Source organism: Carcharodon carcharias, chromosome 23 (genome assembly GCF_017639515.1).
Source record: "Carcharodon carcharias isolate sCarCar2 chromosome 23, sCarCar2.pri, whole genome shotgun sequence".
In the NCBI taxonomy this organism is placed as follows: domain Eukaryota; kingdom Metazoa; phylum Chordata; class Chondrichthyes; order Lamniformes; family Lamnidae; genus Carcharodon; species Carcharodon carcharias.
Window position 1 is genome coordinate 38,582,647 of NC_054489.1, and position 12,249 is coordinate 38,594,895.

General features: G+C 43.6%; 1 protein-coding gene across 6 annotated transcripts in view; it reads left to right on the top strand.

Annotated features, from left to right (window-relative positions):
* LOC121269049 (rho GTPase-activating protein 27-like) overlaps nt 1–12,249 on the top strand; it is a 201,565-nt gene that overhangs the window by 154,527 nt on the left and 34,789 nt on the right. For 5 of the 6 annotated variants that reach the window (XM_041173457.1, XM_041173456.1, XM_041173460.1 and 2 more), the window contains 4 exons: nt 177–257; nt 3,103–3,234; nt 9,237–9,323; nt 9,831–9,898. In XM_041173457.1, coding sequence (XP_041029391.1) covers nt 177–257; nt 3,103–3,234; nt 9,237–9,323; nt 9,831–9,898 — 368 coding nt within the window. The remainder of the gene's footprint in view (nt 1–176; nt 258–3,102; nt 3,235–9,236; nt 9,324–9,830; nt 9,899–12,249) is intronic. The other variant, XM_041173458.1, reaches the window with a different exon arrangement.

Consider the following 12,249-nt stretch of genomic DNA (forward strand, 5'->3'; position numbering starts at 1 on the left):
TCCTGGGAGCAGTTCAGTGACTTAGTTCACTTTCCCGTATTAATCCAGAATCTTGGAATTTGTGCTTTTGATTTTATAGTAATTCAAGCAATGGCTTTAGTGGTTAATTCTCGACAAGATTGCCACCTTTTCTACTAGGAAAGTGACATCAATTTGTATTGTGTTATTCTTCTCAGTGGATAAGGCACGTTGACTCCAATGGCAAGTTTTATTATTATAATCCAGAAGGAACCAAATCCGAATGGGAACTTCCACAGGTAAGGAATCAACAGAAATATTGGAAATTGTGCTGCAAAGGAACTTCAATTAAATACTGCATCCTTAAAAAGACAAGCTACTTTATATGATCACTTACAATGGTATCTAAAAATAAAGCGTTTCATGAGGGTCAAAATTTTGGAACTCCCTTCCTAACTGCACTGTGGGTGTACCTACACCGCATGGACTGTAGCGGTTCAAGAAGGCAGCTCACCAACACCTTCTCAAGGGCAATTAGGGATGGGCAATAAATGCTAGCCTAACCAGCGAAGCCCACATCCCATGAACAAACAAAAAAAAACCCTTTTCATACATGAATGAATCAAAGCACTTCACTTCAACATTAATTGATTGACTGTATAGTCATTACTGTTTTGTCGATTGACAGTTTGTATTCAGTGTGAAAATTTATGACAGCACATTACTTTGTATCTGTGCTTAGTTGGAGCATTGCTGCTGCTGAGCCAGAATATGCAGGGTTCAAATTCCATTCCAGACAGTCTGAGTGAGTTCACACTCTGGTTGACATCCATTGGGGAATACTTGCATTTTGTGAATCTGGGTAATCCTCATTGTAAGGATTGTGGGAATACATAAAATTCCCCTGCTGCTTAGGACTAGCCTCTCTATGGGCTGATATAAAGATGTCTCCAGCCATCAAAGGAACATTTATATCAAAGCCTGTCAGATTGTTAGTCAGCCTGAGGAGTCCTCCATTATGTCACGCTGTTCACTCCAAGGGAAGTATGTGAAGATAGCCAAGCAACAATAGTATATTTAATGAGGTGATGAGTGTTGGACATTTAGATTCATGGCAGATTTGTAGCTTGTGCACTGGGAGTATCAGTGCCCATTAGTGGGAGACTAAGTATGGCAAGAACTCTTACTGTAACAAGGGGAGCACTTCATAAGGTCACTGAGACAATAAATAAAGCGATCAGAATTTTAGGCAGAGGTGGTGGCCCCATACCCCCGCTTCCCCCTGCTGAAAATTCCAGAGTAAGGTGGCCTCTGCATTAATTGGCCACTTGAGGGCCTCAATTGGTCCAAGGGCATGTGGGTGGTCTGCCCAACGCTTCCCGGCTGCCAGTAAGATACTAGTGGAGGAGGGTAGGCAACAGGCATGGTGCTCCCCTCCCACCAAGCCATACAGCCTGCTCCTGGGAGGGGCATCAAATTCTAACAAATGAGTCCAAATTATAGTTTATTGCCTTGTTTAACTGGAGCTTTATATTGCCCAGTGTGATGTGTGTTTTTTAGTTGCCATTGCAAACACTCCCCAGAATCCAGTCACATTGTTGGTTGGGTTTCTCTGGTTTGGGCTCTAATGAGTTTGCAGATTGTGCTTTGGTTTTTCACTAGACCGTAGGGATCTTACAGTAATGGCAATGTATTTTAATTCACCTACTGTAAGATTGACATGGATTGCTGTGAGGAATGGCCACAGCCTAGATAGATTCCAGGCATATCACCGTGCAGTTTAAGGGGCTGGGATTGGATCTTCCAGGACCACCACCCAGATTTCCTCAGGTTTGGAATAGCATCTGACCGGTGCTGATTATCTCTCACTCAGCAAAAGCCCCTAAAGGTTAGTTTAGACCTTAATTGTTAGATATTTTGGTCTTAGTGATTCAATCCAGTCCTACCCGGTACTCCCTTCTCCTTGTGCTCGTTTAATAAAAAGTCCTATTTTTCAAACCAGATTTTGTATCCAATGTTGTCCTCACTAATACTGATTAGTTTGTAACTATGGTCATTGTTATCATTTGGGAACTATTGATGTGTTGTGATTTTATCCACTTATTGTTCTGGCTTAAAGTTTATTTTAAGTGTTATGAAAATCTCTCCTATTCTCTCCTCCTCGCATCAAGGCATTGACTCCTTGCTGGAGTACCGTTCCAAAGGTGCTGCTCACCCTCCAGTACAACAACTATTCATGAACTTCGGCGATAAAGTCCCATTTAACCCCCTGCACCGCCACACACACACACACACACACACACACACACACAACACACAACACACACACACCCAGCCAACCGATAAGCAGAAGTTGGACACAGTTAAATTGAGGACAGTCACATACCCAATTTGATCCCGCTGCCTTCCCTCCATGTCCTGATGTTAACCAATTACATTGAGCAGGACACCCACAGGAAGGAGATGGAGTTCTTCCCTGAATACGCCAATCGGATCTTGATGATGCAATTAGGATCCGACGGCAATTTTGGCCAGAGCTGGGAGTGGGGGAGCAATGATGGTTTTGTGCTGGAAGGGGGCATCAATGGCCTGATGAGGCCCAGGCAGCTAAATTGTAAAGTTTAATCCAAGGCTTCCTTTTGAGCCTGGAAAAGCAGGACAGTTGTTTTGGGCTTTACAAGGAAACCATGCCCCTGACTGGCACTGGGCACCACGGTTGGGTCTCTCAGGTCCCTGGGTGCACCTTCCTGCCACTAAATTCCCACTCCCACCCAACAGCCTGCTGGTGGAATTGGCTGGGTTCAGCTGGGACTTCTGGAAATTGAAGCCAAGATCAGCCAAGTCTGCATCTCCATGGAAACCCCAGATTCGCTGCTTCACTTCAGTGCTCATGCACATCATCCATCACCACCCCAACACCTCCACCCCACCCCCTCCACCACCCCCATTGCCTCGTGTAACTGGAGTTGCACCCTTTTCCTTCCACATGAGGAAGGTTTATCTATGCCTTCACAGGGGGTAGTTGAGAAATTAGAGTTTTCCATTTACTCAGACCATAACATAACATGTAACACGTACAACTCTTTAGGTTATTTTACCCTGTTTGTACAAGAGGAATAACTGATGTTTTCACCCCTCCTCTAGTATGGAACTCCTTCCAATCGACTTAGTGGAGGGAATGGGGTGGACCAAGAAGGAAATTTTGTTTTCTCAAACTGGCGTCATGGCAATACACTGAAACCAGTTCTATCTGTGCGCTTGGATACTGAGGAGAAGGTGAGTACAGTGATGAGTCTCTGCATGGAGCTTTGCAAGTTTTTAGCCTTAGGAACCCTTATTGACTGGGTCTTGGTGGTATGGTTGGGTTAGATGCTGACCTTTCACCTCTGGCTCCTGGGTTTAAATCCAAACTCAAGGTGGAAGACTGTTTTGTCTACTTGCTGTAAGAGTTCTATGTGGGTTCAGTCCAGTAAGACTACAGCGCATGGGAATTTTTGGTTGCTGTTGGGGATTGATGGCCACCCACCTCCATGCCACTGTCCCCAGAGGTCCCAATTAAAAAGATATTTTGGAAGGGGGGAATGGGCTAAAATGTAAACTGGCATTTAGCTATTAACAATCCTGTCCCTAGTATGTGTGATGATGACCATTTTTACTTAGTGAAGGCAGTAAAGGAGTCAAATTGGGGTAAAGTTAAATAATTGGAGCCAGGATGGAATGTTCTCTTTGAATCTGGTACATTTGACCTGGGATTAGTGTAAAGTTATCAATTACCCAGCATGATTATTCACACCATGATGAACAAACGCAAGCAAATGGGTATGCTAAAATATCTTGACTGCATTCCCTATTGCTGGGATATAACACAGACTGGCATCAGGATAAGTGTGTGTGGGACCTTAGAGCAGTTTTCTTCACATTTATGTAAATCATAGGATCATAATAAATCGGAGCAGGAATAGGTCATTCAGCCCATCGAGCTTGCTGCACCAATTAATAAGATCACCGGCTAATCTGATTGTGCCCTTAACTCCACTTTCCTGTCTATCCCTGCCACACCGCACCACCACCACCACCAGCACCACCCCCCCCCCCCCCACCCCAACCACCACCCCCACCACCACCCCCCCAAACACACACACACTGACCACCCCAACATAATCTAGAGAATTTTGGAAGATTACAACCAGTGCATCCTCTTTCTCTGCAGGCACTCAAGATGCTAGGATTCAGGCCATCACTTGTCAGCCTTTAGTCTTCCTAGTAATCTTTTCTCTAGTGATAGCGATCGTTTTAAGACCCTCCCTCCCTTTTGCCTCTTGATTTTCTGCTATTCTTGGAATGAATTTTGTGTCATCCTTTGTATCTGTGAAGACAGATACAAAATACTTGTATAAAGTCTCTGCCATTTACTACAAAGTACTTGTATAAAGTCTCTGCCATTTACTATAAAATACTTGTATAAAGTCTTTGCCATTTACTTGTTTATCATTATTAGATCCCCAGTCTCAACCCCTAAGCAGCACTTACTTTAAGCTACCCTTTTTCTTTTTATATACTTGTCGAAATTTTTACTATCAGTTTTTATATTTTTTATTAGTTTTCTCTCATAATCCAATTCCTTCCTCTTTTTATTATTTTTTCAGTCGTCCTTTGCTGGTTTCCAAAATTTTCCCAATCTTCCGGGCTCCCCCTAATCTTTGCCGCATTGTGCATGTTTTCCTTCAATCTGATGCCATCCTTAGTTGAGCATGGATGGTGTAACGAGGACAGCTTGCCCTATCTTCTACAAGCTCTTGGAAAAGGATACAGATTGTTATCCTCTGACCTCATTAAGGACTAGTCTTGTGTTCTGCTTTTAATTCATCTCACCAGTTCCTGACAAACGTTCTGATTTATGCTTCTTTCATGAACCATGTCAACTTCTGCAATTTGACAACTTCACCATTTTGTCACGTTATACTTGCACTGAAAACTGGCTGCTGGTCATGGGCCAGTCGTGGCCACAGTTCAAATGAACATGTGCCAGTGTGTCAATCTGGTTGGTTCGGTTCACACCACCCTCATCATGACTTTACCTCAGTAATATCGTAGAGCAGCAGGCTCACGTACAATGCCAGCTGCACCAGTGAGATCACCATGTTTGCTGGGTCAGGGCCAGTTCTGAGGTGCAGAGAAGTAACTCGTGCCAGCAGCAACTTGGACCTCCTCATCCATGGAGACCTTCAAGAACCACCCCCCCAACTCACCACCTGGCTCTACAAAACCCCTTCTGGATATGAATCAAACATCTCCAACTCCAGAACACTGATGAAACCTAGAGAGAAGCTTGGCATTAAGTGGGTGCTAATTGCGGCAGGATGGGAAATCCACCCATAGGCTTCCCCACTACGGACTAAATTAGGGCAGTGGTGGGAAGGCAGCTGGGTCCCCACCCGCCACCCTCCTGCCTCATTAAATGACTCCCACCACCAAACACGCAATGGGAGAGGAGGGCATTCATTTCTGCTCTTTGGGTGGGATAAATAGGGCCACTTAAGGGTCTCATCTTGCCATCACTGGGATTCCACCACTGGCCGGCTTGGGGGCTCGCCATGCAGGAACCCCTTTAAAGCTAACCTCATCAGAATTGCTTGTGGGCTTCTGGTGGGGGTTCAAAGGCACTCAGTACCTGGTCGAGGGACCTGGCATCGGGAAGGGGGGCCTGCTGAGAGCCAGCCCCCTGCTGCGGACCACCCTCTTCCACACAAACCGCAGTCCACTACTTCCCTCCCACTATCACCCACCTGTGCCCCCTCAGTGATCCTCGGGTGGGTATAACACGGCATCAGCCACCACCTCCCCAGAGGCGCTGCCAAGCAGTGAAGAGCTGCTGGCCTCTGATTAGCTGGCAGTTCTCGGTGAGTGGGTGGGGGAATCTTCTGCCCCCAGGGTTCTTGGATCCTGGGGAATGCCCTCCACTGCCCAATTAAGTGCCCAGTTGGCACTTACTGTGGAAGGCCTTCCCGAAAAGAGACAATATGGAGGAATCATGGGTTTTAGCATCATCAAAAGTAGATAAATCGACAGGCCCAAATGAAGTGTATCTTAGGCTGCTAAGGGAAGTAAGTAAGGAAATAGTGGAGGCTCCGATCATAATTTTTTAATCCTCTCCGACAGGTTTGATGCCGGAGAATTGGAAGAGTGCTAAAGTTGTACCAGTGTTTAAATAGGAAGGAAGGGATAGACCAGTTTAGGCCAGTTAACATCTTTCTTGGGCAAACTACTGGAAAAAAATTCCAAGGGACAGTATAAATTGTCGTTTAGAGCGGCATAGATCAATCAAGGTCAGTCAGCATGGATAGTCTAAGGGAAGTTCTTGCCTGCCTAACCTGATTGACCCTCCTTGTTGCCTTCTCAAAAAATTCAATGAGACTAGTGCATTTGATGTGAATTTTGACACAACTTTTGACAAGGTCAGACATAGTGGACTGATCTGAAAAATAAAAGTTTCGGGATTCCAAGGGCAAGGGACAAGTTGACTCAGTAGCAGGAAGCAAAGGTAATGGTCGGCAGCTGTCTCTTGTGACTGGAAGACTGTTTCCAATGAGGCTCTGCCGAATTCAGTACTAGGTCCCTTACGTCTCATGATTTATGCAAATGATTTTGGCTTACGGGTAGGGGGCATATTTGCAGATGATACAAAAGTTGGCCGTGTAGTTGATAGTGGGAAAGAAAGTTGCAGACATGTTGATAGGCTGGGCAGGTGGTAGAAAAGTGGCAAATGGAATTCATTCAGAAAGTTTGAGGTAATGCATTTGGGAGAGGCTAAAATGGCCAAGGAATACATAATAAATTATTGGATGGTGAGAAGTGTAAAAGAACAGGAGGACCTTGAAGTGCATGTTTACAGATCCCTAAAGGTAGCAGGACAGGTAGATAAGGAGGCTGAGAAAACATACAGAATACTTTCTTTAATTAGCCGAGGCATAGAATATAAGAACAGGGAGGTTAGACTAGAACTATATAAAACACAAGTTAGGCCACAGCTAGAGAACTACATATAGTTCTGGTCAGCACATCACAGGAAGGATGTAATCATGCTAGATAGGGTATAGGGGATATTTACAAGGGTGTTAATAGGACTGGAGAATTTTAGCTATGATTTCAGATTGTATAGGCTGGAGTTGATTTCTTTGAAGCACTGGGGGCTGAGAGGAGATTTAATTGAGGAGCTGAGATAGAGTGACTAGGATGGGACCTATTCCTCTTAGCAGAAAAATCAGTAATTAGGGGAATAGATGTAATGTAATTGGCAGAATGATTAGAAGAAATTGAGAAGAAATGTTTTCATCCAGAGGGTGATGAAGGTCTGCAGCTCATTGCTTGAAATGGTGGTAGAGGTGGAAACACTTATCCACTTTAAAAGAACACTTGGATATACACTGAAGTGCTGTAACCTATAGGGATATGAACCAAAACTGGAAAATGGGATCAGGCTGGACCACTCCTCTTTGGCTAACGCAGATACGAGGGCTGAATGGTCTCTTTCTGTGTCTGAAATTTCCTGTTTCAAGCAACAGCTCAAGACAGATCCTCTGGTTCGTGTTCCTTTTCAAAATGCTGGATCAATGGATTTACTTTTATAACTTTAGACACGCTACACCTTGACTATTTAACAACTTGCATTTATATGGGAACTTTAAAGTAATAAATCATCCCAAGGAGCATAATCAGACAAAAAAAATACGTCAAGCCAAAGAAAGAGACATTGGGCCTGATTTTAACTCTGTGCAAGTGGGTGGGTTTGAATGGGTTAAAATCGGGTCTATTAGGTGTAGTGTCCAAAAGTGAGGTTAAAGTGGAGGGTATAAGGAGCCTGTTAAAAGAGGAGAGAGATGAGTAAAGTTTTAAGGTGAAAATTCCAGACCTTAGGATTTAGACACCTAATGGCCTGGCTACCAATACTGGGATGAAGGAAGGGAAGAATTGACCAGAGGCCAGAACCCTGAAGCCACCCAAAATCGATTCTGTGTAGTTCTAATTTCTCTGAGCACTTCAACTGAGATGCCAAGAAGCCACTGAACTTGGGGGCTCAAATACAACCATTTTATTGATCAGTTACTGGCCTGAATTGGGTCAGAATATTGGCAACCATTTCTGAACATTTAAAGAATGATATTTTTATGCTGTGTTTGGTAAGAGATGGTGCAATTTCAACAATAAATTGTTTTAAAATGTAAAACACGTATTGGGACTATCCCATTCGAACAAGATGTGTACTTATGTATGGAGAATTGAATTATGGGTCATCCAGTTAACAATGAATTCAAATTGTGACTCAGATATAGGCATATATAAATGGACTTTGAGTCAAACACAAATGATGCATACCGTTGAGTACAGTCATTAGGTGATCAGTATTGTGTGATGTGTTGTAAGACAAAATATAGTAGATACAGAGTAAGAGTAAGATTTTATTTTCCCTAAAATGCCTGGGATTATGCAATGATATATATATTTGTCCACTGTAGATGGAAAATCTAGCCCATGCTGAATTGGGTTAATGCCTAATTATTGTTTTTGGTGCTGTGTGTGTGGAATTTATTCCAGGGCGTTTCAACAGAACTGTCTCACATCATCCCCCTAATGAGTTTCTGAAGAGAGTTGAAAAAATATACTTCAGTGAATCAAAACCCCTTCAAAAATGACAGGAAGAAGGCTGCAACACAGTTCGCTCCATTTAGTACCTGACATTCCCACTGTGCGACTTTGCTAAATACTGGACATATCACAGAGACTACAATGATTGTGTTCTCAGAGATCCCAGGTTTCCAAGCTGATCATTCATGAGATTTCAATCGTGGTCCAAAAATACAGACAAATATTCTCTCATTTTTTTTTATTATAAGAAGTTTTGGTGTATTTCAGTTGGTGAAGGATGATGCTGCAACCTATCTTTACTCAGTCTTAGATTTATTTACAAAGTGAAACATTACAAGCATATACCGCCTAGCTCAACCACCCAAGGTTTCAGTGAGTGTCTCTTTATATGTGCTCAAGCGAAACCCCATTTAATACCCTCTGCCTGCACATAATTAAACATACAATCAAGAATCATCCCCAAATGCTCTCAGGATTTGACTAGAGTCTTTCGCTTTTGGGACCCTCTCTTCTGCCCTCCCATACCCTGTTTCAAAATTCCCACAAGCAGGTACAAATTTGCCATATGATGTGAACATGAGCAGCTGAGCGAGAGCGGTTTTGATGTGAATTAACTTCTCTTCTGTTTCTTTAAGGCATCATTTGCTACTCACAGGCGAAATGCGTCTGACTTCAGTGCCGAGCTTGCACTTGGGAACCGTGTTGAAATTCTGCTCCCGCACGTTAGTGTTTCCTGTTTGTGAGAGAGGTCATAATCATTCTTCACACTGATGCACTTTTACACTAATCCCATTACCCATGTATGACACGCAGCTGCATCCCCCTCAAAGCATGCTTTCTATGCATGGTATTTTCAAAGGGATCCTGCATGCTGGTGACATCTTTTTACATCTCTGAATTTTTAGCTATACCTGGTTCTTTTCTAAGTGTAACCTCTACCTTGTGCCTGATGCCTTTTCAAGCCAGTAATTTGCTGTTGCCTGGGACTATCATGCAGGTTCTTTCCATTTACTGCAGGAATGTTTTGTGGCTTGAGGAACATTGCTGCTGATGTATTGAGCTTTCATTTATCCCTTGCCTGTAGCTATTTTCTGTTCACCAAATAATGCAGCTGTTCACCGGGGAGTTTGATGCAGCAAAGAAAAGCATGGGACTGGATCTTTTGGCTGCTTTCCTTGCTCTGCATTTCAGCATGTACTCACTTGCTTTTTTTTGTGTACATTGTTTAGTCTCAATCACTGGACAAAGCTGGAATTCTAAACAAAGCCAAGGTGGCAGATAATGGGAAGCGCATCAGGTAAGAAGCTTTTCTGAGTTGGCTCAAAACTTTTGTGGGGTTTTGTAGCTGCACCAGCTCTGGAAATAAACTCATGGCTAAATTCACAAATGTTCAGGTGGCTTTTATGATAAGCGTGCAGCTATTAAAGCGCTATAACAGACTCTTTCCTTCCTGCATTTCCTTTTGTCAGATGTCTCTCTATTTCACAGTGTAAATAACATCAGTTGAAGACTAAAACAAATTCTTTAAAGCATGTTTCCTTTCAGTTCTGTGACGTGACACTGGGTGTATCGATTATTCCATAGATTTTTTATTTTATTTCACTCTTGACATATTTTATTTTGACACTCACCTAATTCGGTGGAAAATTGGCAGAATTTTTTTAACCTGAATAGCACATAGTTTTAAAATGGTATTTTTGACTTTTACATTTATAACCTTCCTTTCTCATAGATTGCAACCAACGTGTCTCTAATACCAGAAGGGTGACACCATGCCAAGAATTCCTTTATGCGGAGGTGTTTCAAATAAAGACTACATTACTCAAGGCTTTACCCCTGTTCCTCAGGGCTTTATTCCTGTAGTAGGGATTTTACTATCATAGCTTGGCGCTTTAAGTCTGATACACAGAACTTTACATCTATCACTGAGTGGTTTTACTCTCATTACTCAGGATTTTGCACACATTAGCCAGGGCTTAACCCCACTTTCCATTTGCTCCTGTTACTCAGAGTTACTCCCCACAAACAGGACTTTTTACTCATTATTGAAGTCTTTATTTCCAATACTTTTGGTTGGTTTGTAGCCCCCAAAAGCATGGAGCCACATGGCTGACCATAATGTTTGATACCTTCACCTTGAAAGTAAAGTTCGAGGTAGATAGTCTGGCTCAGGTTTTCTAGCTGGGAGACTGGCTTGTCAGTGGCCAACCTCAGGGAAATGTCAAACAGTGTGAATATCAATGATTCTTGTAGGAAGCTTCATGCAGAAAATGCTCATTGATTATTTTTCTGTACGCTTCAGTATTCTTCACTAAGTTTCTTCCCTCCAATCTTCTCCCAAAGACAGTGCTCCTTATGGCATTATCTAAGCTGGAAGGCTGTTATTCATATGCGAGCATTGGCTGTTTGAACATATGATTAATCACAGCCAAGCCCAATTCTGCCTTCATTCGATGACCCTCTCTTCTAACAGGGAGTAATAGGTATTGTTTAGAATTAAGAACCTGGCAGAGACTAGCTACTTTGCAACAGATCAGGGATCAAACCTGGAACCTTGCTGGTGTGAATGGCTCAGTAACTCAATGACTAATCCCACTGGACATAAGGAGAGTGAGGTAAATGCTCTCAAATAGCAACTTGTCTTAAACATTGGCTTAACCACCATATTGAAGTCCGATCCCCACACAGCCCTAGTCTTGTAACTGTGGCCCAACTGTTTTTTGTCCTTTCACTGGATGTGGATGTCACTGGCTAAACCAGCATTTGTTGCCCATCCCTAATTGCCCACGAGAAGGTGGTGGTGGATCCATCTTCTTGAACCACTGCAGTCCGTGTGCGCAGGTACACTCACAGTGCTGGTAGAGAGGGAGTTCAAGGATTTTGACCCAGTGACAGTGAAGGAACGGCGATATAGTTCTAAGTCAGGATGGTGTGTGGCTTGGAGGGGAACTTGCAGGTGGTGGTGTTACATGTGTTTGCTAGGGAAAAGTTTCACAGTAAAGGCAAGCTATCCCATGAATCACTACCTTAAACTTTCCAACACTAAATATATTTCGACTCAAGTTAGCATTTCACGTGACAGAAAGATAACGGGCTGGATATTGTCCCCACGGGCCAGGATTGGAGGCAGCTGGGAGCTAAAAATAGCTGCAGTAGCTGGCATGTTGGTTTCTCAGCTCCATCCCACCCCTGGGCCATTTTTAGGGATGCAGGATCTGGGGGCCAGTGGGGCTACCTGACTGCATGTGATGGGGGCCAATCATGGTCATTAAAAGCCTAATTGAAGCCAATTAAAGGAATTTTCTAGTCAGTCTCCAGGCTCCGCAGATAGTGGAAGCCAGTTTAGGTGCCTGAAGATGGGCACCCAGCAGCAGGCTGGGGGTGGTGGGGCTGGGGTTAGGGGGGGGTGGGGTGGGGGGGGTTGGGGGTGTCCAGCGCTCCAAGCAAGACCTAGAGGCTCTCCTTGCCAGTCAGATTGTAGAAGCAGACACAGACTGCCCTGAGACTGCTTAATCTATTTCCTAATTAAAGATTTAAGACAGTTGGAAAAAGGGCACCTCATATTGAATTACCCTCTCACTAATACAGCCTTGTGCTTCTCTGAAGTTGGAAGGCCTCTGATTGGCCCTCAGGCTCTGAGAACCCTCC